We start from the raw sequence: 24,187 nt of genomic DNA, 5'->3' as shown, positions 1-24,187 counted from the left end.
TCAATTAAAGAAGAAAAATAACCTTCAGTGCTTCTTTTTTTTTTTTTTTTAAAGGCAAAGTATAAAAAAAAATCACCAAACTAGGTGAGAGTTATTAAATTTCTCCAAAAAATTAAGATGAGCTTTCTTCTATTTCTTGAGACAGTACAGTTTGTGATTCACAGGGTAACTGGTATCAAACACAAGTTAATGAAAGCTCTTATAAGTAATTTTATTCCTATCCATAATGGCAGACATTTACAAAATCAGAAGAATTTATCATTTGAGTTCACCTTAAAAAATAACTTATAAAGCAGTGATATATGCAACATAAAACAGTTCAGGAGGGGAGAGGGAAAGCAAATTTTAATAATTAAAATGTAAACGTGAAAAAAAAAAAAGATGGAATAGAAGTCCCTACTTCTCATTTCTACTTAAGATGCCATGTGATAATATTTTACAATGTCCTGCAGGCCTATATATGTATGTGTGTATTTCCATATCACACACACACACACATATACACCAGCTCATACATGTACATACACAGATAATTGTTTGCAGTTCCATCTTGGGCAGTTCTGTTACGCCACTCTTTACAGTTGTCTCAAACATGTTTGGGACCCACTTTCTTGACAAAACTGGGGAGATGGTAGAAAAAAAATGGTGGGTCTGATTGTATCTGAGATCCTTTTGTTAAACTGTACACTGGGACGAATAATTTTCTTCTGCAGTAGCTCTCTGAAGAGGGCCAACTCACTGTGGTCTTCATGAGGAGACTTGATAACGGATCACACACTCATTGTCATGCTAGGGGAGTACTGAAAAAAGAGGAATTCACATTTTAACAACAGTTCTTTCCCAGCTTTCATTTCAACCAGTTCTGGAGAGCAGCAAGTAGTTTAAATAATGTCAATACCCTATTTGCATTTTCTCCTTAATTTGTACTAGAGCATTCGCTAAGGAGGCTGTAGTTCAATTTGTGGTATCATAACTTCTGATATTCTTCTCTCATTCGGTAAAAATACAGCTATTGGTGATGAGATCAATTCACTTGCATTCAGCTTCAGTGCTGGGTACTGCAGCCTAGGTACTGGGGTAAATGAGTATTTCACTGATGCTTTTCACACCTTTATCTTGTTGACTACTGGGAGGATTTAGCTGGGCAAATAGCTAATCTCAGGTTGACACATGCAGTTACTTGAGCCACTTAACAATTCTGGAGAGCTTTTTATTTCTTGATGGGAAAAAGCGAGTGAATATTTCTCTCTCTGGAATTAAAATAGGCTTAAAACAGTTTTTAAATTCTGCATGATAGACTGCGGGAGGCAAGCTGAATTAAGCATCAGTGTTCAYTCTTCTTTATGTGAACTGAAAATCCAGTTACCACATTACAGTATTATTGTAGCACCAATTGAGCTGCGGGTCTTATGCAAGCTACAGTTGCCCTCATGTTAGCAATACTTCATTACCAATAATAAACGGGGCACTGTGATGTACATTTATACCATTTCAATTCTTATTTTAATTGAAACTTGTAGGCTGCAGAAGTACAGAATTGGCCTGAAATCTTCTAAGTAGAGGAAAATAGTCAAATGCAAAAAGTATTGATTATATTCGTAAGTGTGATGAAAACTGATACAAGAAACAGAATGATCCTAATTTGTCTTTTCAAAAGACAGATAAGTAATAAGAAACTGCCAAAGCTAGAGTTTGGAGCTTACCATGTCTAAGTGCCCAATTTAGACTTGGACTAAGTCTAATCCAAGACTAGACTGATTTTCTCTTTCATTTAGACTGATCTTTTCTTTCATATTAGCTACACAGAATTGACCACCTGGGTAAAATCCATTTTTCCCCATGTCATGTATCTGACAGTTCCTCTGCTTTAGGGCTTACTCCCATCCTGTGCTGAGCCTGCAAACTTTGCAAGAATATGCTTATCCATTGAGGGAGACCAACTCAAATATTTGAAATTAAGCACCTACTCAAACCATTTCCTTATCAAAGCCAAAGTTATTGGTTCTTGGGTAATCACTTTGGACAAGGAGTAAGTGGCATTTTAAATAGCGTTCTGTAAAGATAACCCAGTGCAGTTAAACCAGTGTTTATTCGTGATTTTAAAATTATCATTAATCCATTTCTTTACCCCTTCTGCCCCAGGCAAAACTCGTAGTGAACTGGATCAGGAATTTGCCTGAAGAGTTATTTCACAATAATATCTACTCTAAGTAGCCGAATAAGAAAACATGAATCAGGAAGCAAAACAGTTCCCATGAACTAAAATGTGACTTGTGCTGAAGAGAACTAATACCTACAAGCACATAGAAGGCATAGCAAAATTTTGAGAAAATTCAAATGCCCAGATAGGCAAATAATGCATCTAAAATCCAGTAAGTATTTGAGAAAACTAATGGTCTTTTGAGTACAATAAATGTCCTTATTTTGGTGAGGTTTTGGTTTGGAGAACTGGCTCTCTGTAGTACAAAAAAGCAAGCTGGATTGAGAGTCAAGAACTGCCATGACCAAGGATCCCATTTAACAGAGCTTTTGTGGTTGCTGCTTTATTGCAGATTTCAAAACATCAGTCTTTTTGCTTTGTGCAAACCAATTTTCTTCAACACTCCAAACAATCTGAACACATGCCCTTACACAGAAAGCTCACATGCAGAAAATGTTCCCTCTTCCTTTTCACTAGTTTAAGAAACAAACCAAAACCAAAAATAAATCTGATTTCCATGAAATTTGCCATGCAATTTGACCATGATATGATCTAAAAGAAACTGTTTATTTCTCAAAATTTCTGAGTGAAAATTCACCACTGGCATAATTAATGGGGTTGCAGTCACTTCTCAGAGCAGTGAATTCGAATAAGAATAGAAGTGTTGAAGTCACTCAGCACTTCTGAAAAATCACTTCTACTTAGGAACCTAAATGGGGATTTAGAAACCCAACTTCAGGCACAAAAAAATTGAATATATAAGTCTTGTTCTGCAATATATTTGGTATCATATTTTGCAACCTTAAATATTTTCTATTTTTAAAAACATCAGTTGGCTGGTAACGAACACTAGAGGGCATCTTTGCTTTTTTTTTCTGGTTCTCAAAGCACACTGCATCCTCTCAACATGGGATCTCCTGGACTCTCATTATATGCGTCAGTGTGAATCGTCATCTAAAAGATATTCTTGCCTGGCAAATTCCTTGTTCAGAAGTCAAAAGTTGGGCCACTAGTAGCTGAGACACTAAAATGTAAAAATGTGCCATCCACACATATCTAGGTTCCATACATATTGCCCATTGGGTGTTACTGTGCGTGGCATGATCATTACTGCGTGATACATTTCCTTGACAAAATGACCTCTCAGTCTAGAAGTCGAGTTTCTGCAGCAAAATGATTCTGCAGCCCTCCCCACTTCGCAATTACAGCTCAAATTCTAACAGTATTTGGCACAATTCTTTAGTAAATTAATACCATAATTTTAGGAACCAGTAAAAAACATATAATGTAAAGCATGGCATTAAAGGTATACTACCAAACTCTTTGTTTCGTTATTACTATTTTTTTTCTAATAAATACCCACAGATTGAAGGTTTGCCAAATAAAGAGGTGCTTAAAGAAATACTTACACTCTCACTCTGAAAAGGGTTTAGGAAGTTTCCACCCATCTCACCGTCATCCCTGGGAGTGCCAGGCTGATTACTCATGCTCATATTACTGGGAGAGTTCTGTTAAAGGAGATTTTAAAATACAGATTTCAGTTATTTTCCCACTTTTGCCAAGTGTGTCAAAGCATTAGAGTGTGTCCATATAATGCACTGGGATTTCTGAAGATGAAAGATAAAACTCTGCAGAGTTCTGTATGCTTCAATTACTAATTTTAACCTGTGTTTTCTCTCCTAAAATAACAATCATTTACCTTTAATTCTCACTTTCAGGTTATAGCCAGTATCTTCTTCTAGTGCATTCAGGAAAAATGACAAATGGCTTTGTAGGAATAACAGATAGCTCTCTAACTACATTAAATCATTGCAGTCAAATTCAGCGGAGAACATGAGCATGTGTCCTGACATAAGTGATTCTGGATTATGTACTTAAAGGTAGACAAGTGAACAGATCCAGGCCACACGGACCTTTGCAGATCAAGATCTGCAGTTGGAGTCTTTGTTCATAGTGCCTGGCTTGTTGAAATAGCTTCTAATTCAAATTTTGAGTTGCTAAATCACCAAAAGTTATACACAGAATTTATAGATAAAAGAGTTAACAATTTTAAGATAAAAGGTGCCCAAATAGCAGCCAGCCACTGGACTAGCCTTGTTATTTGCTTGCACAGAGCATAAGGCAGTACGATCTTAATTTACTTTTCAAACGCTGAGGTGCGACTGAATTGCTAATAAATAATGATAATACAAAGTCTTATGAAAAAAACCCTCTTCTTCTGCTCCTGCACCACCACCACTACAATGTTCAGAAAATATTTTCACAATTCAGTTAGATACAGAAAAAGCAAAATAAAGGAAGTGTCCCAGGAAATACTCAGGGTCAATGGCTAATACATGATTATTGTAGACACTATAATTAGTTAGGTGTGTTTATAAAATTGATTTGTGGTACGCTGCCATGCTTGAGGCACGGATAATTCCCTCAGTGTTAGATTCCCCGTAATACATGTTTTGTGGTGCAAAAGGAATAGTCAGGGAAAAGGAGGAGGGAAATCATGAACTCCACCTAAAATGTTTAGTACATCTACCATAGAACTTCTCTTGAATATTTTAAATCCAGAAAGTTTAAACACAATATTGCTGTTGAGATTTTACATACACAAATGCATCAGGCTTTAAGTTTCATCTGCCTCAATAAACTGAACACCAACCTCGTATTGTCAATAGGTAAGCTAAGGGAATGCAACTCTAATACCTCTCATCACAGAGATCAAACGATAACAGCTGTAAGAACCATAAGTCAATTTCTTTTCTCTTTCTTATGTTAATTCTCAATTACAATGCTGACAGAGTATTTATGAAGCTTCTTAACATCTTGTCCTTAGAAAATAAATGCATGTTGCCTTCATTTAGTGCAACTAAGACTGCAACAGGGAAGAATTTTGCATGGTTACTGAAAGGCTACTCTTAAATTTCAACCATATTCCCCCAAAGAAAGGCCCCCATTTTCACTGGACTTAGCAAATACGTTTCTGTGTTCAGCTTGATGTATTTATTTTCAAGTACARAGGAAATATAGAATTAATTACATAACCCCATGCAGGCATAACTGATTTTAATTAGCACCTCAAACACAGCTTATAGTAAAGATACAAGAGGTCAAGATGCCTGCCTGAGCCCTTTGGTTTTCTTCACAATCTAGATCACTGATTTTTAAACTGTGATTCTCAGATCTCCATCAATCACTGGAGAACACCTGAGGGGTCCAGCAAAGGCAATTAAAAGAATTAACTAGTTAACTAATACCARGCAATTAAGTTTGCTATACATCAAAGCTAGCATAGCAAATATTTAGGAATCCTCAACTTGGAAAATGCTGACAGCTTTAGTTCAACCACAGTTACTGACCTTGAAGCAGAAGTAAAGTCAGGGAAGTCCTGTTGCCTGTGTGTTTCACAGGAACTTATACTAGACAATCACCTCACTCCCTTCTGGCTTYAAAATCTACAAAACTCTAATAGACTTTAAAAACTGCTAGGGCCTTGTCACAATTATGTTATATGATGGTCCTWCCTTTTTCTTTTTATTCCTTGGTGATTTATCCCTATTTTATCTTGGTCTATATAGCACTGAGCTTTGAAATTGTGCTATTGCTACAGTGTGGCACCCCAAAGGTTCAAATTCCCCAAATAAACACTTTTATAGCAACTTCCCTGGGCTGCTTTCATGGTCAGTATGGGGTCTAGCATTGTTAGCAGTAGCTGAGCTTTTTAAGAGCAAGTATTTCTTTGATGAGGGCACAGATTCCATGGGCACTGCAAGAAACACTGGTTATTAGTCTTTATTTAATATGCATAATTTCAATTCATTTACTTCCCCCATCTCAATCTCTAAGAACTTCACGTTTTGCCATTGTGCCAATTAAATTAAAATCTCTGCTGGAAAATGTAGCTATGAATTCTGTGAACTGTAGATTCTACCAAGACTGGACTAATTTTCAGTATCTCAGGGGGACAGATGATCAGCTCCTCTAACATACATTTTACTCCAACAAGATCCTGTGCCTGCACTTGAGCATCTAGCACCACAAGTCCCAAACTGTGTTACTTTCAGAGAACAATTTGTGCCACATTAATCAGTGATCTGCAAATCTACGTGTGAAAAAGCCAGGCACACAACTAGCTGGTGATGTATAGAGAGATGGAGCAAGTACAACCCTGGTAACTATACAGAACTGCAAGGCAGCCAGATATTAATTTTGCWTGTATCAAACCCCAGAAATCCGCAGACATACTGCTGTGCTCCTACTTTCCAGGGAAGGCCATGCAAAGTTGTTCTGAGGTTATAAATCAACTATCAAATTTTAAAAGAACTGTGTTGCCCTATGATGAATTTCTTCTGATGTCAGCTTATGTCTTCTACACCGTCAGGGACTGCAAACAACACAGCGTAACTCCACATGCAGACAAGTGCACTTCTATAAGCCACATCTCTCTCCCATCTCCCTGCCAAACTGGGGGAGAGCGTAAGGTTTTCCAGGTTCCAACCTCCTCCACCTTGGATATCCAAGTACGTGTCCCTATCTCAGTGTGAGCCTAGGATGTATCTTCAGTGACACCCCTAGGGTGACCAGAGCACGTGCAGATGGGCCTTAGGCAGAGTCTGTGCAGAGACCTTTGGCCACAGTACTGCCCTGCTTAGTCCCGGCTCACTCAAGAACCACCAGCAGGTAGGTTGTTCATTCCACTCAAAATGTCATGTTTTTCTTTTGGAAATGGAAGAGAATTTTGTTACAGTAATATCAAATTAATGAGTTATAAAATTTTAACTGTAACAACTCCTTCCATTTCTATATTTATAGATCAAAAGTACTGAAGTGCAGGAGATTGTTTTAGCTGCATTTCTGCTAGTTCCTGTCAGTTGCATCTGCAAATGCTGAGTACAAAACACTGTGTTTTACAGGGACAGATTTCTACCATTTTATCARCACTGAATAAGCTCATTAATTCCTTATTTGAATAAATTCCTAAATTAATAATGATCACAGATGTAGTAGGCTTTTATTTTTAAAGAAGAAATGACACATTCAAACATGATATGCTTTTGGAGATGCAACCCCCTGCAGGTTCAACTCACATTGCATATACTATTTAATGGTATCAAAACAGTACTTTTTCTGCAACTATTTTTAATCTTGTTTTTAGGGACTTAGTGATTAAGATATTAGCATTGCTTTACAGAGGTGACAAATGCAATCATGCAGTGCATAAAAGTAACATCCTAACGACATTTTCCAAATTTATGTTTAACTAGAATTGATTATTAGACCAATACTCATTTGTCTTAACAGTATGGAAGCGTATAAAATGACCAACCAGATTGTGAACTGGATAAATATTAATCACATTAATTAACACACACCATTATGCAATAGAAAATAAGTCTGCTTATATTCTCTATTGATACATTTTTAAAGTTGCATCTAATGCTAATTAATGTCTTCACATCCTCCAAAGAATAAACAATCAAAAAATGYAGATACATAACAAAAATATTAACAAAGCCTAGTACACATGTTTAAGCCCAAAATATCATTCTTATAATTCCAAATATTTTATTAGATACTCACTTTGGAAATACTGTCCATGTCTCCTGAGCCTTAAATTAAAACAGATTGTTATTCCATTAGTTTTGAACAGAAATTAAGCCATGATATTGTCATATTTAAAAACAGAGTTTAAAAGCAATACATTAAAATGTAACCACGCTTGAACCTTCTTTCATCCCCTTCTTTCTCTCAGAGAAAGCGTACACTCAGTTATTAAACGGTGGTAGTTCTTCTTTGTGTACACAGTTAGTACAAAAAAGTGGGAAAGAATGAAGGATACAGTTCTGATCTGTATCAGATCCTTCAATCCTTTAGGATGAGGCAGCCTGGCATAGTGCAAGAAAAGATATGCCCAACCTCCCTGTTCTCTTTAGCCATGGTAGTGAACAGCTATTGCAGATCATCTGGAGTACATGCATCCAAGGGAAACATTGCTTCACATTGAGAAGTGAAATTATATATATATTATAAGATATGTTATAATAATATATAAAAGATACTGTCTTGAAAAAAAAAGATGACCATTTTTACTGAACTTTAGCTATCCAAAATTCCCTAGAAAACTGCTAGTGAAAGTAGTATTCTCAGGATCAGCTGGAGGTAGTGGTATTTCTTCAGTGTCTTTGTCCTGAAAAGCCTGTCTACAAGTGAAATTGGCTGATATGATATCACCTTTATAGTTGGTACAAATATTGATGAAAACAATGTCTTTCAGGAAAAAAAAAGGTGTTCTAAGAAGCAATGGAGTAACATAAACTAAATAAAACTCACTGTCATGTGTCCAATATTAAATAGTAAAAAGAATATTTCTCAGATACAGTAGCTCTCACTTGCCTAAAATCAAGAATAAATGAAATAYACTTTATCAATAAAAGTATTTCTAACAGCATCAGACAGTAAACAATTCTTGCCACCTATTTTCAGGRAAGACAAATTCAAATTGGAAGAGTGTCAAAGAAAAATAATCAAGAAAATGGAGTTGTGGGAAGAAACTGAAATTGCATGGTATACTTAGCAAGGCAAATTAAGGCTGAGAGGATTCTTCTGTCTAAGTATTCCAGGTATGCCAGAAACATAAACTCTGGGAAGAAGAAGAGTCATTTTATCATGGACAAGTGGATAAATTTTGGTGGAAATAAGATTTCTTTCCAGCTGTAAAAGCTAGGGATAGATACCCAGTAGCAGGGTTGTGGGCAAAGAAGCTAGAAGAGYTCAAGATGGATCGTGACCAATGTATGCTCATGATTATGTGACAGAGCTGCCTACTGCAGCATGGAATGAAATGCAGGAGATCTCTCCCAGTCCTACACTCCTAAGAGAACTCAGGTTCCATTCTAGAAATGAWATAAACCTTAGAAAGCAGCTGTAGTTAATTTGACTAACCGCGTAATTATTTGCTCTACAGAAAATAACTAACCAAATGCGAGGTTGACACAGAATCCTTCTGAAACTGTTTCAACTGTCACTTTTCTTTAGCTAAGAAACTATTCGCAGGCTATAAGAAGGAACAAAAGAAGAAAAAACTGTAAACAAGTTTTTCATTTGCTTTAAAATAATGTAACATCATTATTAATTAAAGCAGTAACTTGATTCGGGATTGTAATATGTAATAAGAAATGCTATAAAGTCACAAGATGGCCTTATGAAAGGGTATCTAGGAATTTCAGAGACCTGTTTTCCCAGAAGAAAAACTGTTGCTCAGAATATGTCRGTTTAGTGAGGTTTGATGGTCTCCAGTTAAAGCTTTTTCTTCTCTCCTTGTCATAGCTTTTTCCAATTTCTTGATTATACATCTTGCTTTATAATCTCCAGCTTCTGGGGTATAGCTGTGGCAACTTTTCATCCACTATGGCAATACGGAATGAAAAGGTGTTAATGGTAGTGGGGGATTTAAGCTGGATTGTGCTGGGAAGATGATAGAGCTCTTCTTCAGGGATAGAAGCAGGGGGAACTGTGATAGCTTGGCACGTGCATGAGCATCATATTTGTACTTGCTTGGTTTTTTTTCACCATAAAGGAAAATACTGTTTAGCAGAGTGTTGCTGGCACGTTGTGGATGCATAAGACCAGCATCCAGATGTAAAAGAGAACCTTGCTGGTAGGAAATGGAGATAAAAGAGGAAAGAAATGAGAAGTCTTTGCAGATTGAGTTTCCCCGTGTCGTTGCCAGCATGACCTACACTCCTTAGTGCAGGTAGAAGCAGGTAGAAGAACAGAACCTGGAAGCAAGCTGGATTCAAAGTTACTTGCATGCTATAAGCACAATAAATACAAAGGATTTATTTATCTTGTCAGTAAGAAAGAGGAAGGATTAAATACAATTTATTGAGTTGCAGCTTCTCGCTCAAATCCCTTTCAAGTCTCATTCATCCTCCCAGCAAACAGTAAGAAAAAATGTTCACTAGACTAATCAGAGGATAAAGCAGTGCTTGTTTTGTAGGCCTATGAAAGCCTTTTCTCCCTTAGGTAGGTGTCCTTAAAAAAATCACAGTGTCAAAAGTCAAACTGCACAGTCTTCTTGCAGCCTCTGCATACCCACATGAGAATGTATGTTCTTTCTTGGTGTGTTAAATGACTACCATGAAGCATCTTAAGAAGAGGGAATAATAAAACTAATATTTAAGAGACAGAAGCTAATGTTGGAACAAGTGGCATCAAGCTGTTGGGATTACAGAAGCCTAACACACAGATCAATATATGTAATAACTTACTTCCATGTACTTAGTAAGACCTGGCACCAGCATGTCATACAGAGATCTTCTCAAGTGTTTAAAAGAGGAAGAGCGGTAAGGAGAAAAGGGTCTTATGCCATCACTTCTACATTATTGTGATGATATAGCTTTAGAAAAGCTTTAGTCAACTAGTTTAAACTTATACTCTGTTATATAGATAACATTCAGTAATTTTCTTCCAGAGATGCACTATATATGCCAATTCATGTGTTTCAAAACTATCTTAATATTTAAGGTTTTGTTATATATACAGCTTCTTAGTTTCTGTAAGTTGTTTACATATGATCTTACACATAATTCAGAGAACTAGTGATAGAAACAGAGAACTAGTGATAGAAATGGCACTAGTCACTGAAAATTCACAATGTTCATAACATTTATCATCTTTACCTAATGATCCATTCATATGATGTGAATCCATTCCACCTAGTCCACTCATAGGTCCATCTGACCCTGGCCCCATTGGAAACTAAAAAAGGGATCAGACATTTAAAAACTGGTGTTACTTAAAAACTGGCATTACTGTACAAATTTATTGTAGATAATCTAGTAAAAACAAAATATTTCTCAGAAAAAAATAGCAAAGGGTAAAATGCACAGTTCCATCTCTGCATGTGAAAGTACAGTGAAAATGAAGACTGCAACGCTCGTTATTGCCTTTGTTTACTTCTAATGGTACCCTCATGATTTTTGGAGAACCTCATCTGTATAGGCTGGCATATGACTTAGAAATGCTTTATACTATATATGCTTTGTGTGTCAATTTCAAATATGTTAATAACTATATTCTCTTTGAAATTAAAGACAATTTTACTACATACTTCTATCATTAAGCAATATATTTCAAATCCCACCTTGCTTATGCTGACAATGCTAATCTGCAATATGCAGCCTTTGCAATATAAAAATTTCTATCAGATTTCAGCTATTAACCTTAAATTCAATGCATTAGCATTACAGTGCATTTGCTAAATTCACTGATTTTGCAATATCTACATACCTATATCCTTAAAATTCTACAGGACATTTTTTCAAAAGGCCATGTTTCAATATAGACAAAACATTGTAGTAATCAGATAAATTAACTAAACTACACTGAAGGCACAGAAAGAGAAAAGAAACAAGTTCTACAAATCCAGATTTTCTGTCAGTTCTAGACTAGAATTTCTAGAGTAGTTCTAGACTAGAATTGCTAGTCCTAGTCAGTAGAGGAGTTAAGGAGGCAAATATTTGTATGTTATTATTAATCATTCTTAACATCCTATTCAGATAATCAGGGAAGCTAACTTCTTAATACCTTAATAATAAGATATTAAATCTATCACTTTTCATGGAGTGGTAGGGCAACATAGCATTGGGTTCCTTTCAGTGGTTTGCATCTCCCTCTTCAGGAGTAGAGACATTTTATAATGACAGCTTAAATCCTGCAGAAAATAATGTTTTATGGCAGCTCCTAGAATGGTTGCACTTGCACTCTACAGAAGTCTACTGCACTGCACTGTGACAAACTAAGCTATCTCCAAGATTCACGTGCACACGTTTTAAAGGTCTTTCCTCGAAAACAAAACAAATAAACAAACAAATAAAAAGACCCCAATGATTATTTTGTACGTATTAGCATGACTGATTTGCAAAACATTACAAGCACTAAAAATGACACTTCGGTGTTACCCATTATCATGGAAAACTTAGTATTAATTACATGTAATGGAAATGTGGTAGTTTGGATAAAACAGAGCTGTATAATTCAAAATAATAGACCTAGATTTATACTTACGTTAGGTCTGTTGGGTCCAGGTGGTACTGCATTCATTAAAGTGTACATGTTGTCTCCAGAGTTGGTTGAATCTGTAATAAGAGATTATTTTAAGTGCTAATATATACCTTTCAATAAAAAGACTCACCTAATACATTTCTTGTCATTTTGTTCATATTATTTCTCTGCCTGAATCACTGATACACAGTGGCMATATAATGGAAGATTTCATTCCCATGTTATCTATTTCTACCACAAAACAGAACTATGAAAAGGAATAATTGCAATGGTCCCTAGGTGACTACTTCTAGACTCTAGTTTTATGCATGACTGTTAAAAGGTTTTTAAATCACAAGTATCTGTAACTATGTAATGCCTTAAACCCTTTTTCCCAGAGTTCTAAATTACTTCACTCATCTTCAACATTCTTTATAAAACAGGAGTTTCTGTCTTAGAAATACTCCCTGTATTTTGTTTTCCATCTGTAATAATCCATAAACAGCTCATTATACAGACTTCACATTTGTATAGCCAATGAAAATCTTTTGTTCTCATCTGTGTGGGTCTACCATATTTTGGATATATCTAAATATTCAGTGGCTTACTGTGCAAAGGACAGCTTTAGCTCATATATCCTCATGGTACAGAGTGGTGCAATGTTTCAAAATTGGCCCAAGTMCAAAAGCAACAAAATTACGTTGGCACTGGGTGATATCTAACCCAGTAAGTTCTGCCAAGAGTTTTACTGGGCTTTACCGGACATTGACTGAGCCCTTTTGCTTCTTGGCCTGGGATTAGCTCCCACAGAACCAGAGGAGAGCTGGGTCCTTTTCCTCCACTTAGTGTATGTGAACTTTCAAACTAGAGCACCTTGAAATGCAAGGTTGGGCAAACAAGACATACAGAGCATAACCCACTTRATTCTTCTGGTTGAACTTAAAAGAAACCTATGCCTACTGCTAACACACACGAAGTTTTAATATACTTTATCAGCATTTGTAAGGAGGAAAAAACAAAAAAATGCAGATGAGTATACAAATTAGGCAAAAACCTTCCACAAGGGAATAGACAAGAGATAGGGCATGTAACATCAAAGTTTACTGAGCAGAAAATGACCTCAGAAAAGGCTAAATAAATCCCTAAGGGCACTGCATATCTAAAAAACTAGGTAACTCTGAAAATACAGTATCTCTACAGTGGCTGCAACAAGAGTAAAAGAATAGCTAAGCAGCTCAATATCACATGCAAGTGTTTTTATACTTTGGAAAAGAGGAGCCTTAAAACATCATAGAGTTTCTTTAAGTGAAAATGGAAACAATTCCTCATCAGAGGCTTTATTCAGAGTGCACCCACACAACTTACCCATGTCATAACCATAATGCTGATTGTTTTTAAAAGTGCAGGCTCTCTATTAGTTTGTTTCTATGTTAAAAGAGATTTTAGTTTTTAACTACCAGGTCACATTAATTATCTTCTTCACCAAATATACGAACAACAAAGTCCTACTCGTTATCTCAGATAGCATTTCTTAAAGATCTGGAATAGTATGCAATGAAGATTTTACAGTGGTGGAAGAAGTTTTCATGGGAAGTCAGAAAACTTCCCCTACCCTCTTGTGCTGTAAAGAACAGGAAGAACATGCAGGACTGAGGACTTAGAGCAGMAGGTGAAAGGGCCCCTTTCAGCTGGTGAAAGCGTGCTATGGAGACAGATGTTTGCTAAAAGGAACCCAAATAGCTAATGCTATCCAAGGGAGAAGAGCATTCTCCCAATCTTGCAGTTTCTCCTTCAGGTCACATATGTTGCACAACAGTGATGGAGGAAGATAACAGCATCTAGCTGACCAACTCTGAGCCCTGAGAACCTAGTTAGCAGCCTTGAATCMTTCCTTTGTTCTCCTTGATTCTTTAAACTTGAACAGGAATGGTGGCCAACTTTCTGGATGGCCAAGTTCTCCTTGCGGCCAGAATTTCAAGATGCAGATATTGCATCTGGGAGAAACAATGCAAAACTGAGGTGCTAGGAACAGGTCACAACCAGGTCATGGCAATTGTCCCTTTGGGGCTCTACTCCTCCACTGCAGAACAGAGCAGAGTGACTGCCCAGCACTACCCTGCTGTCAGCCAGCTGAGGTAGCCAGAGACTGCAAGGATGCTTGGGGTTTACATGGAGCTCAGGAGCCATTCATTGATCTGGTCTACCCATAGGGAAACTTGAACTGGATTCAGAAATTGCCTGATTTCCAAACTGACGGAATTGCCCGAAAGGATATGAGCARAAACAAATATATATTCTTCTTTCTTCTTTTTTCTTCCTCACTATAGCTAAAATGATGCAAGAAAAGATGGGTTCAAGGGCCAGAGATATGAATTGCTTTGAACTGTAGAGATATGGTACAATGCTTTATATCTCTGCAGCATGGCAGGGAGGGAAAGAGAGTGAAAGAGCATTAAGAAAAACTGATACAGAAAGTACAAAGCTAATATCTTTTCATTAGCTGCTCCTTGCTGAAAAATGTATATAAATTGGATCTATCCATTTGTCTGCATTAATATCATAGAAAAATCTGGAAAAAAAAAGGAATTTGTGCACTTCCTAAAACCCTTAATAACTTGTTTTTATTTTTTTTTCTGAGTATATTTCAATACCTGCTGGACTAGGCATGATGGGTGTTCCTGGTGGCCCTCCACCTCCCGGAGGACCCTGGAGTGGGCAGAAAATTTCAGTTAGCATGAAAGGATAAAAACAAAACAAACACACACACACAAAAAAAMCAACAAAATAATAAAAAGCGAACACAGTACAAACGAACAAGAATCATCATCAAAGTCGTGAGTTATTCTAGTAAAAACAAACACATTTTCTGATAAGCTAAGAAAACAACCCATTAAAAGATTGAGACAATCTTGTTGGTCTGGCACAGATTTCTAATATATAAAGAGCTGTGGATCCAAGAAGATGCATTAGTCAAGAATGTTGAATCATGCCATGAGTCAGACGAGAAGGACATTTGATAAGGTCACAAGGCAATTGTATTTAATTCTTTCAACCCATTTTTGTTACCACTCTTTTTTCCCTCTGTCCACACATTGATGACAGCAGAATAGGGCTGGCAAAGCATAAAATAAGATCTCAGAAGAGACTAGTTACCTAAAGAAAGATCTGAAAGAAAGACTAAAGAGAGATTTGTCTTTTAGGCAGACTTGGTAACTTGATGCCCTAACAATCTTAGTTCAGTCTGTATAATGCTCTACAATTCTTTGATCCATATCCATGGATATAATTCATTCACAAATTAATGACAAAGGAATAAAAGTGTCAGGATGATGTCAGCTCCCAAATTGAGATCTATTCTTATCACTTACCAACGCTACTAAATCACAGCAAATCACAACAACCTCAAAACAACCAAACAAAAAAACCTACAGAATATCCATTGTCTTAGTTTCAGGTATTTCTGTGTTAGAAACCTACTTATGTACACAGACTTTTGCAGTTGTTAAGCAAGCTCTTTAAGATTCTTTAAGAATGTCTCAAATAATGTTATTCTAAACATGCTAATAGCTTAAGAAGAATTGAATCACTGTATCATAACTTCTTGCTTCCTCCATTTGTAGATGCATTACCATTTTTAAGTGACAAGAAACACTATGCTAATATAGTTTGATAAAACTACTCTAACGTCAATAAATAAAYTGACCTCCCCCCATCTTCCATAATGGAAATTAAGTAGCTCACCTACAAAAGAAGATTTTCATTGCTAAATAACTTTGATTATATCTTACATCTTTGTTTCATTTAAAAATAAGATTTAGCTTTTCAAACAGAGAATTTACTTTCAATAGCACTGAATACAAAGGTTTGATTATTCCTGTATATTTTAAAGGACATTGCTTTTTCCATGATACATATTCACTGAAATATTCTGGAAGGAGGCAKAGAACCTCTGGAATGAAAACTACAGACTCTGTTTCCCAATGGCCTACTAAAAATAACATTTCTTACAAAACATTTAGCAGTAATACACTAGTGAACAGCATTTTCAGACAATTAAAATCAGCACTGCAGTGGCTTTCTGACTGATAGCACTCCTCCCCAGGTTCATGCAAGTAAAATATACAGCACTTCAGGGGGAAGCACCACCATCTCCCAGTCAGCCATTAACTATGAGTTAATTGCAGATAAAAGAAATCTTTTACCCAGCAGCAACCAATCAACAGCTCTACACCTCTGTGCCCTTATACAGAGCACCGCCTTTCAGTTCTTCATCTTGTGCTTCCTCCGTATTGGGAACTAAGCTAGATCACAGTCTCCCTTTTCAAATCTCTCAGAAATAAGTCATAATAATCAATGTGTTAAGACTAAGGTTTTGCCAAAAGCATTTGAAAGGCTGATTCAGCCCTCTGCAATGGAAAATTTCTCCATTTTAGGGCTATAGACTCTAAATTCAAAAGGAACCTTTAGATCCCCTTATTCTGACCTTTTGGGTGCCACGGGCTGCGACATTTCATCCATGTACTTGGGCATCAGCTTACTAACTTCAGTTTGCCAGGTTTATATATATATTTACTGGAAGGATATCAAGAGATGTCAAAACATTAACTGATGATTTACTGCGAGGACTAATTATCCACATTATTAATATCTCCATCTATTTTTTAATTTATGTTAGCTTTACTAAGCCTCTTGGTATCAAGCTTATTTTCCCTCAGAATGTATTCATATGCAATTAAATAGTTTGTCAAAAACCTGTTTGATAAATCCATCAGCTTAAACCTTCTAAGCATGTAGCTCAACATCATGAATTTGTTGTGTAAAAACTGCCCCCAAGGCCTTGCTCTTGCTCCTGGTGCTGGAAGTCACTGCCCCTCAGTTTTACTTCTTCAACTGTTTGCAAGGCTTGTTTCCAGGTCCTCCATTTCCCCCAAAAGTGGTGAATGTTTTAAGCCCTCTCCTTGTGAGAGGGCACACAAGCTGTGTGCCGCGCAAGCCCCTCTGCTGGCAAAAGAAGTCTTCAAGCCTGGCCCACGGGAGCTGCTCCATCACGATGTGCTGCTGAAGGCCCTCAGCTCGCTTGGAGCGGCCGCTGTGAACGTTCCCCAGCCTAGAGGCCTCGAACGAAAGCCCTGCAGCCAGGAGCAGGTTCTGCAGCTGCTTACGGCAGCTTCGGCTGTTTGGAATTACAAAGGTCCCTCGGCCAGACAACTCCACCAACAGATCTGCTGGAGTGGGAAACTTCATCAGAAGAGGGAGGGTAATTAAACAGAAATTAGGAAATTAGACAGAAATGCCCCTCTCTCTCTTCCTGTGGAGGTGGTGCTCACAGAACACATATGTTCAGAAGCTCGGGCATTTTCTTTGGAATTTGAATCTTTTGAATAGTTGGATACATTTTCATTGCCTTGCAAAGATTCAGTCAGATGCAGCTTTCCAGCATCAGGCTCATCGTTGTCCTTGGAAAAGGTAAAATTACTTCTTTTCTCACACTCCACTTCCTCTACCTCTATGTTCAAACATGGTGATGCCCTTTTCTTTCATATTCATTTATCCCTGCTGCCTTTTGGCTTGATGTCAATAAACCAAGAGAATCCTGCACTACAACACATTTTATTTAGATGTGCTTCTTCAAAATAAATTTCTACAGTTTCTTTTTCTAATTTCTTAGGCCTTAATACCTCTCAAAAACAAACAAACAAAAAAAACCCCAAAGCTCCAAACGTTCCAAGAAATATCTTAAAAATCTGCAGTAATAACTGATCACTAATGTCTGTGACAAAGCCAACAAAGAAAATTCCTTTCTCAGTAGGGAGACTTTTTCAAAGTTCTTAAATAACTGGCTTAAAGATCAGCAGATTTAGGGTGTTTCCACTAAAGGACTGCAAACCATTTTTAAAACTATGGACACTTATGGGAAATGTAACCCTTTTAGCAGCTATCAGTCTGAATAAGAGGCACAAAACTCCTATTTAAATAAGAAACAACATCCCTGAAAACTTTATCTCAACTCAACACTAGCAAGTCCAGTCTCTGATGTAGACTGATAGTAAAAGAAAACCCCAAGTAGCCCAGATAGCACAGGAATACTGCCCTCCTTGTGAAAGGCCTGCTAGTTCCACACCCTGATCTAGCTTCAGCTTCTACCTTCTTATACTGATTTAAACCTTACACTGCAGCTGTCTAGTCTTCAGATGATAAAATACGAAAAATCAACAGAAAAGACTACAACAACCTGACCCAAAACAGGTTTGGAATCCAACAACTAGCAAACAGAAATGACAAATGTCTTTGGAGGGGAAGATAAAATTGTCTCCCATTGCATCTTGACTCCAGTACTAAACATGTGATACAAACAAGAAACAATATTCTTCAGAAAGAGTACATCAGAAACACAAATAACTCACGTACAAGAATAATAACCGCCAAAAAATGCTGAAAGAAGAAACAAAACTTAATCTTCTGGGACGCATAAAAAAACCTCCCACCAGTATGTACTCCAAGAGAAACTATTTTGTTGATAGGTTAAAATGTGTTTCCGAGATCTCAGAGAGACTATTAGCATTTTGTGCTCTTCTGAATGTGAAATCAGTGTGCAATACTAGTCTGAAGTGTATAGTATTTCATTCTACAGTAGATACCAAGAAAATACTATGATACCAACTAATCTGTAATAAACTAAGACAGGGACTTAGAAATAAAGATCATATGGAAAAAAGAGTTTCATGTCTCCAGAAGGTAAGTGTTCAAAGAAAGAATAAAGATATCTCTTAAAATGTTAGCTATGGGGAGTCTTTTATCTATCCTTAGTGAGAGAAAAATCTTCTATTTTTTCAAATGCTTTTCCTGAAGAAGTTCAGATATTCATACGGTATTATAAAAACTGAAGAGTATCCATACAGTATTATAAAAGCTGAGGAGTTTTGTCCTTTATTATTGAACATAAGATATTGCATTCTTTAAAGAAAAACATGTGGCAAGCGAAATACTGCACTTAGAGCAACTTTGACCAGACTGATAATGATTCCAGTAATGAACATCAACATATGCACCATCAGCGGCGGACAAAACAAGTAACTGCAGATCAGCTGTTCAGTTCTCAACTCATACATGAGGGTTCTTCTTAACATCTGGACGACGATTTCTTTGCCTAAGTAAAATGTAACATCTATTCTAATGAGCAAACACACACAAGCATACTTACTACGTAGTTCCCAGGAGATGCTGAAGAATAAGGTATCTGTAACATAAGCAGAAACAAGGGAGTAATTTCTTCAGCACTGAGATGGAATTAGTATCTACACTTATTGGCAGAAAGATTATTAAGGTAATATGCTTTGTAAAGTGTTAACTTTTTAGCAGCACATGCCTGCATTTTACTCACTGGGCTTCAAAGTCAGCTGGAACAGGAACTGAATTTGTTTATTCTTGTAGGTACTGAACATTTATTAAAATTTAAAATCACTCTATTCTTTCAGCAAGAAGATACTCATTTTATCTTTGCATTACTTCGTCTTTTTACAAAAGGATAGTGTCCTAATTTAATTTCAAATTCAATTGTGGCATTTGTTACAGAGGATATTTGCAGAAATCCAGTTGCCTGTGAATAATCCAGTTTTCTCCTTTATGCAGTAGCCTTTGTGAAGATTCTCTCTGGAGGGGCAGGGAGCCCATTATAGTACGATGGGAAAAGAATTTAGAAACTGAATTAAGAGACTACAAAACTCTTTTATTGAAAATCATCTTACAAAATTGTACACAACTGGTCAGACAACTAATTTTTACCAAGGTATCTAGCATTTGACTTCTCAATTAACTTAACAGAATGAAAACATTCCAAGCATCAGTTTAAAAACACCCTACCATGTGTCCATTTTAGCAGATGAGAAAAGAAAGGAAAGCAAAGAATGAAGAGGAAGATCTTCAGCATGTTTTTTTCCTAACTGGAATTTAGTAGAAATAAAAAATCAAAACTGAGAACAACAAAAACAGCCTATACCCTCTGGCAAGCCAGACCCATCTTATCCAACTGTAAATGTCAGAAAGGGCCACATTTTAATACTAATGATATATGTCCATTGAAGTAAAATGAAAATTTTACCTATGGGCTTTCTAAGGAAAAAGCAGCCAATGCTGTTCATGTGATATGCTTTACGGACTGCTTCTTTCTTTAAGCTGCTATTAAACAATCTCATTTTGTAGCTATTGGAACATAATCAAGAGAGTGCATTGATTTTTACCAAAAGCCTATCTAAATGTCTGATGCCTGATAAGTATTTGCTTTATGATTCCATATTTCCTAGTTAACAAGAACAAATGTGATTTGGTCTATGCAAAGTATGTGAGCATGCATTAGGGAATATCTTTGCAAGCTGTGATTTCTGTAGAGCTGACTGGTCAGATACCATTGACCTAACTTTTTTGCCTTACACTAAAGGAAGCAAAAATATATTTTAAATATAAACCAGGATGACTTTTTTGTTAAGAAAGTTTGGAAATGTGGTAGAGATGCAGAGGAATGACAGAACTGAATACATATGAAAAGAATGGTCGATGAATTTTCTGTTAAAACGTAGACCTTAGTGCACCTATGCTATTCATTGTGCAAACTAGATTTTTTTTTTTTTTTTTTTTTTTTTTTTTTTGTAGTTTGGTGCACAGGTGAGAAATAATTCCTTGAATATAAGATAGTATCTAATATATTTAAATATTTACTTACAGAATTGGCATTGGTTGGGTTTGGCCAAGGTCTACCACCTCCCGGGCCCCTGTAACAAAAGATGAGAACTTAATTAAAAAACAAAACAAAACAAAACAGGACAGACAACTCCCCTGCCAATTCTGAGGAAGCAAATGCTTCAAAGTAATCTATTCCCAAAGTAAGTTAGGAGACAGCTTTCTTTTTTTTTTATATTTTTAATTGCAATAAAATATGATCATAAATTGTAACTACGCAAGTCATAATATTATGGTTGCACTAGCTTCTTCACTTAACAGTTTACAAGATGATTAAAGATACCACATTTATTTTTACCACCCCGTCATTTATATTTAAGACATCTCAGATCCTAACTCACTCTGTGGACTTTGTCTTTTCAGGACACTACCTGCTAGAAGTGTTTCAGATCAAGCCAAAGGTCTGCAGAGACCATAGAGGAGAGTTTTGCATTTGTCTCAGAGCACTCGAAGGTTTAGGAAGCACCAGACCTTCTCTTATCATGTTCTCTGTAGAATGACTTCAAAGCCACTGCAAATTTGTTTCCTACCATGTGTTTACCTCTTATCCTGGGAGAACTTAATTCCATGTTATACAAGCGTGACATTTCATTGTGGCACAGGAGGTTTAAACAGTGTGAAAAAACAAGTTCCAAAATTTTCCTCATGAGGAGTGTTTTTCTTTACGCTTTGCACTTATTAAAACATTTGGAGGAAATACCGCATTTTGCAAAAATCTGTTTACAGTATGGATTAAAGCAGAAAGGTACTAAATGCAAGATCAGACACAGAAACTGTACCCTTGCTTACATAATTAAAACACCTTCCTGAAGGATTGTAAAAAACATTTATTGATTATAGATCTAATAAATCTGTGGCGGAATAAAGTTTCATTAGTGAAGATAATGCTAGTTCCTTGTAAATGTTTTGATTTAAATAATTTTTAGAAGAACAAGCCATTCGCAGTAGAAAACATGTTGCTACAATCTGTATCTAAGCAGCACCGTAATTATATATAAGTTTACATATTTTATATAGTAAAAATTGAAAACATGCTTTTTTAAACACAGTTTCTGACGTTGAGATAGGCATCTAAGAATAGTCTGCTGCTTGGCTAGACCTACATTATCTCCACCGAAATCACAGCCCCATGACATGGACCATAAACCTGGCAAAGGGAGCCTTCAAACCAGCCCGGCCTCCTTCAGTTCCACCTTGCCCGAAGGGGAYCTTTTTGATTAAGCAGCAGTGTCCTAGCAGCAGGGACGGAGAAGAACAGGCAAAAGAAGCCTTCGATAAAGCTAGCTCAGACTAAACATCAGACAGATCCTAAAAGCAGAATGGAGAAGAGGGAAAAGGCAAAACTCCTTTTCCGGCCGAGCACGTCTTTTCTCACAGCTCTCGCTGTTATCTCGGCTTTCTCAGTCTTAACTGAGCTCAGGAGAATAGTTTGGTGGCTAGGCTGCTTCTTTTAACAGGCTTGAGGCAACTAAACCATATGGAAGGTAAAAATCTCAGTGTTCATAGTCATAACATACGAATAACTATAATTAAGCCTGGTAGCATTAGGCATTCCAGCTATTTATAAATAGGATGAAATCACTTTTTGAAGGCCTTGACAACAGAAAGGCAGAGCAGATGACAAAACTTTTGCTCTTAAAATGGGATTTTGGCCTTACTGGCTTTAGCAAAGCTACATTACCCACCACTGCCTCCCCAGCACGGCAGAGTGATTTAAATACTGAGGCCTAAAGGCTTTATTAAAGACTCCAGCCAGCTTCCTATATGGAGTTTTGAGAAACTAAATGCCACTACATGGTATGTTGCTTTGGGGATCTAATATCGAATCTTTCTTATCTTTTATTACATTATTGATAAAACTACAAAGAAGTTGGCTAAAACAATCAACTGAAAGAAATAAAGTGAAAATTCAATGAAGCATTTCATTTATGCTGCTACATTATTTTTGGAAAGACAGAAATGTAGGAGAGGGTCTTTCTGCTACAACTCTCGCACTGTCAGAAAAGGCAAATGTTCTCGAGTGAACCCCAACATGCTCCTTGGCAGCTTAAATAGTTCTCCCATGAAAGCCAAAAACCTCCTATAGTTCTCCATAGGATACACTCTTGTTGGAAGATATCTCCATGAAGGATTTGAGCAGTGGGTGGCAGCTGCCTTATCCAGCTGTGGGAGAAGGGGAGATAAAGCAGGGAAAGGCACTCATAGACTCATGCAAACAACGCCAAGTGCAAGTAACTTTTGCAGACATGATGCTCAGGATGAAAACTCAGCAACTTCTCTGACACTAAACACTAAAGGTGAGATAGTTGTTCTTTTTCCCTTTTCTGTCCTGTGCAGTATTGGCCTATCAGCTCTTCTTTCTTCTGAACCAAGAACATACATACAAATACTGGAAGCTTGTTTGCATGCCCAGCTGTCTGTGTGACATTAGGACAAACCTACCTGGTAAAAAGCATCAAACCACATAACGCCATGACTGCAAGGCAGGTAACAGGGAAGTCCAGAGACCTGAGAAGGCTAACTCAGATACCTAAGCTTAGCCACCACAACATCAACACGCAGACAGGGTCCATGAGAAGACTGCAACCCCAATCCCTGTCGGCTTCCTGGTGCTCCTGGTAAGCAGCAGGCAAGCTATGGCTAGAGCTGAATTGGCGTAAAGCCGGAATTTTCCTGCAGGCTGCACTGCAGACTCTCCTAAGAGGAGGCCCAGCCTTCAGCTAAAAAGCTGTTGGAATTTGCAAATTTACTGGAAGTCAGAAGCAGCTCTAAGTATAGACTTAGAAAACTCTGTAGCAGATTCTGCTTGAAAGCCATATGGTTTATATAGAGCTGAATATTGTTGGCTTTTAAAGCACACACATACAAAAAAAAAAAGAATCTATCCATATTTTTTTTTCCAAAGCAATGCAAGCAGTGTTTTTCCCTTTTATTAAATGTTTATTTTGGATGCATCAACAGAATCATATAACAAAACAGAGTAATTTACAGAGGATTCACTGCTATGACCTATTCAACTGCATCCACCGTTTAAGTAAGTCCTACACTGTTAATCCCAGTATTTGGAAAAAATAAAATACGTATTTCAGTTTCCTAACATGCAAAAATATTCTACCAGGAAATTAAATAACCAGACACAAGTTTGTGAATTGAAGTCAAAATATAGTGACTTTTTTTTTGTTTTTCCTTCTTTCCAGGCATGAGTGAGATATTCTTAGT

General features: G+C 36.9%; 1 protein-coding gene across 1 annotated transcript in view; it reads right to left on the bottom strand.

Moving 5' to 3' along the window:
- Positions 1-261: 261 nt before the first annotated feature.
- Positions 262-24,187, bottom strand: part of SSBP2 (single stranded DNA binding protein 2) — a 170,840-nt gene continuing 146,914 nt past the window's right edge. Inside the window, exons 10-17 of the mRNA XM_026035299.1 lie at positions 20,952-21,000; positions 19,437-19,472; positions 14,887-14,941; positions 12,260-12,330; positions 10,873-10,951; positions 7,772-7,800; positions 3,610-3,708; positions 262-800 (exon numbers count right to left, since the gene is read on the bottom strand). Of these exons, the coding sequence (XP_025891084.1) occupies positions 771-800; positions 3,610-3,708; positions 7,772-7,800; positions 10,873-10,951; positions 12,260-12,330; positions 14,887-14,941; positions 19,437-19,472; positions 20,952-21,000 (448 nt within the window). The 3' untranslated portion in view covers positions 262-770. The remainder of the gene's footprint in view (positions 801-3,609; positions 3,709-7,771; positions 7,801-10,872; positions 10,952-12,259; positions 12,331-14,886; positions 14,942-19,436; positions 19,473-20,951; positions 21,001-24,187) is intronic.

The sequence above is a fragment of the Nothoprocta perdicaria genome, unplaced genomic scaffold (assembly GCF_003342845.1).
Source record: "Nothoprocta perdicaria isolate Ctin4 unplaced genomic scaffold, notPer1 scaffold_1, whole genome shotgun sequence".
Classification (NCBI taxonomy): Eukaryota; Metazoa; Chordata; class Aves; order Tinamiformes; family Tinamidae; genus Nothoprocta; species Nothoprocta perdicaria.
The sequence above is the reverse complement of the archived record's forward strand: the minus strand, read 5'-3'. Positions and strand labels throughout refer to the sequence as shown.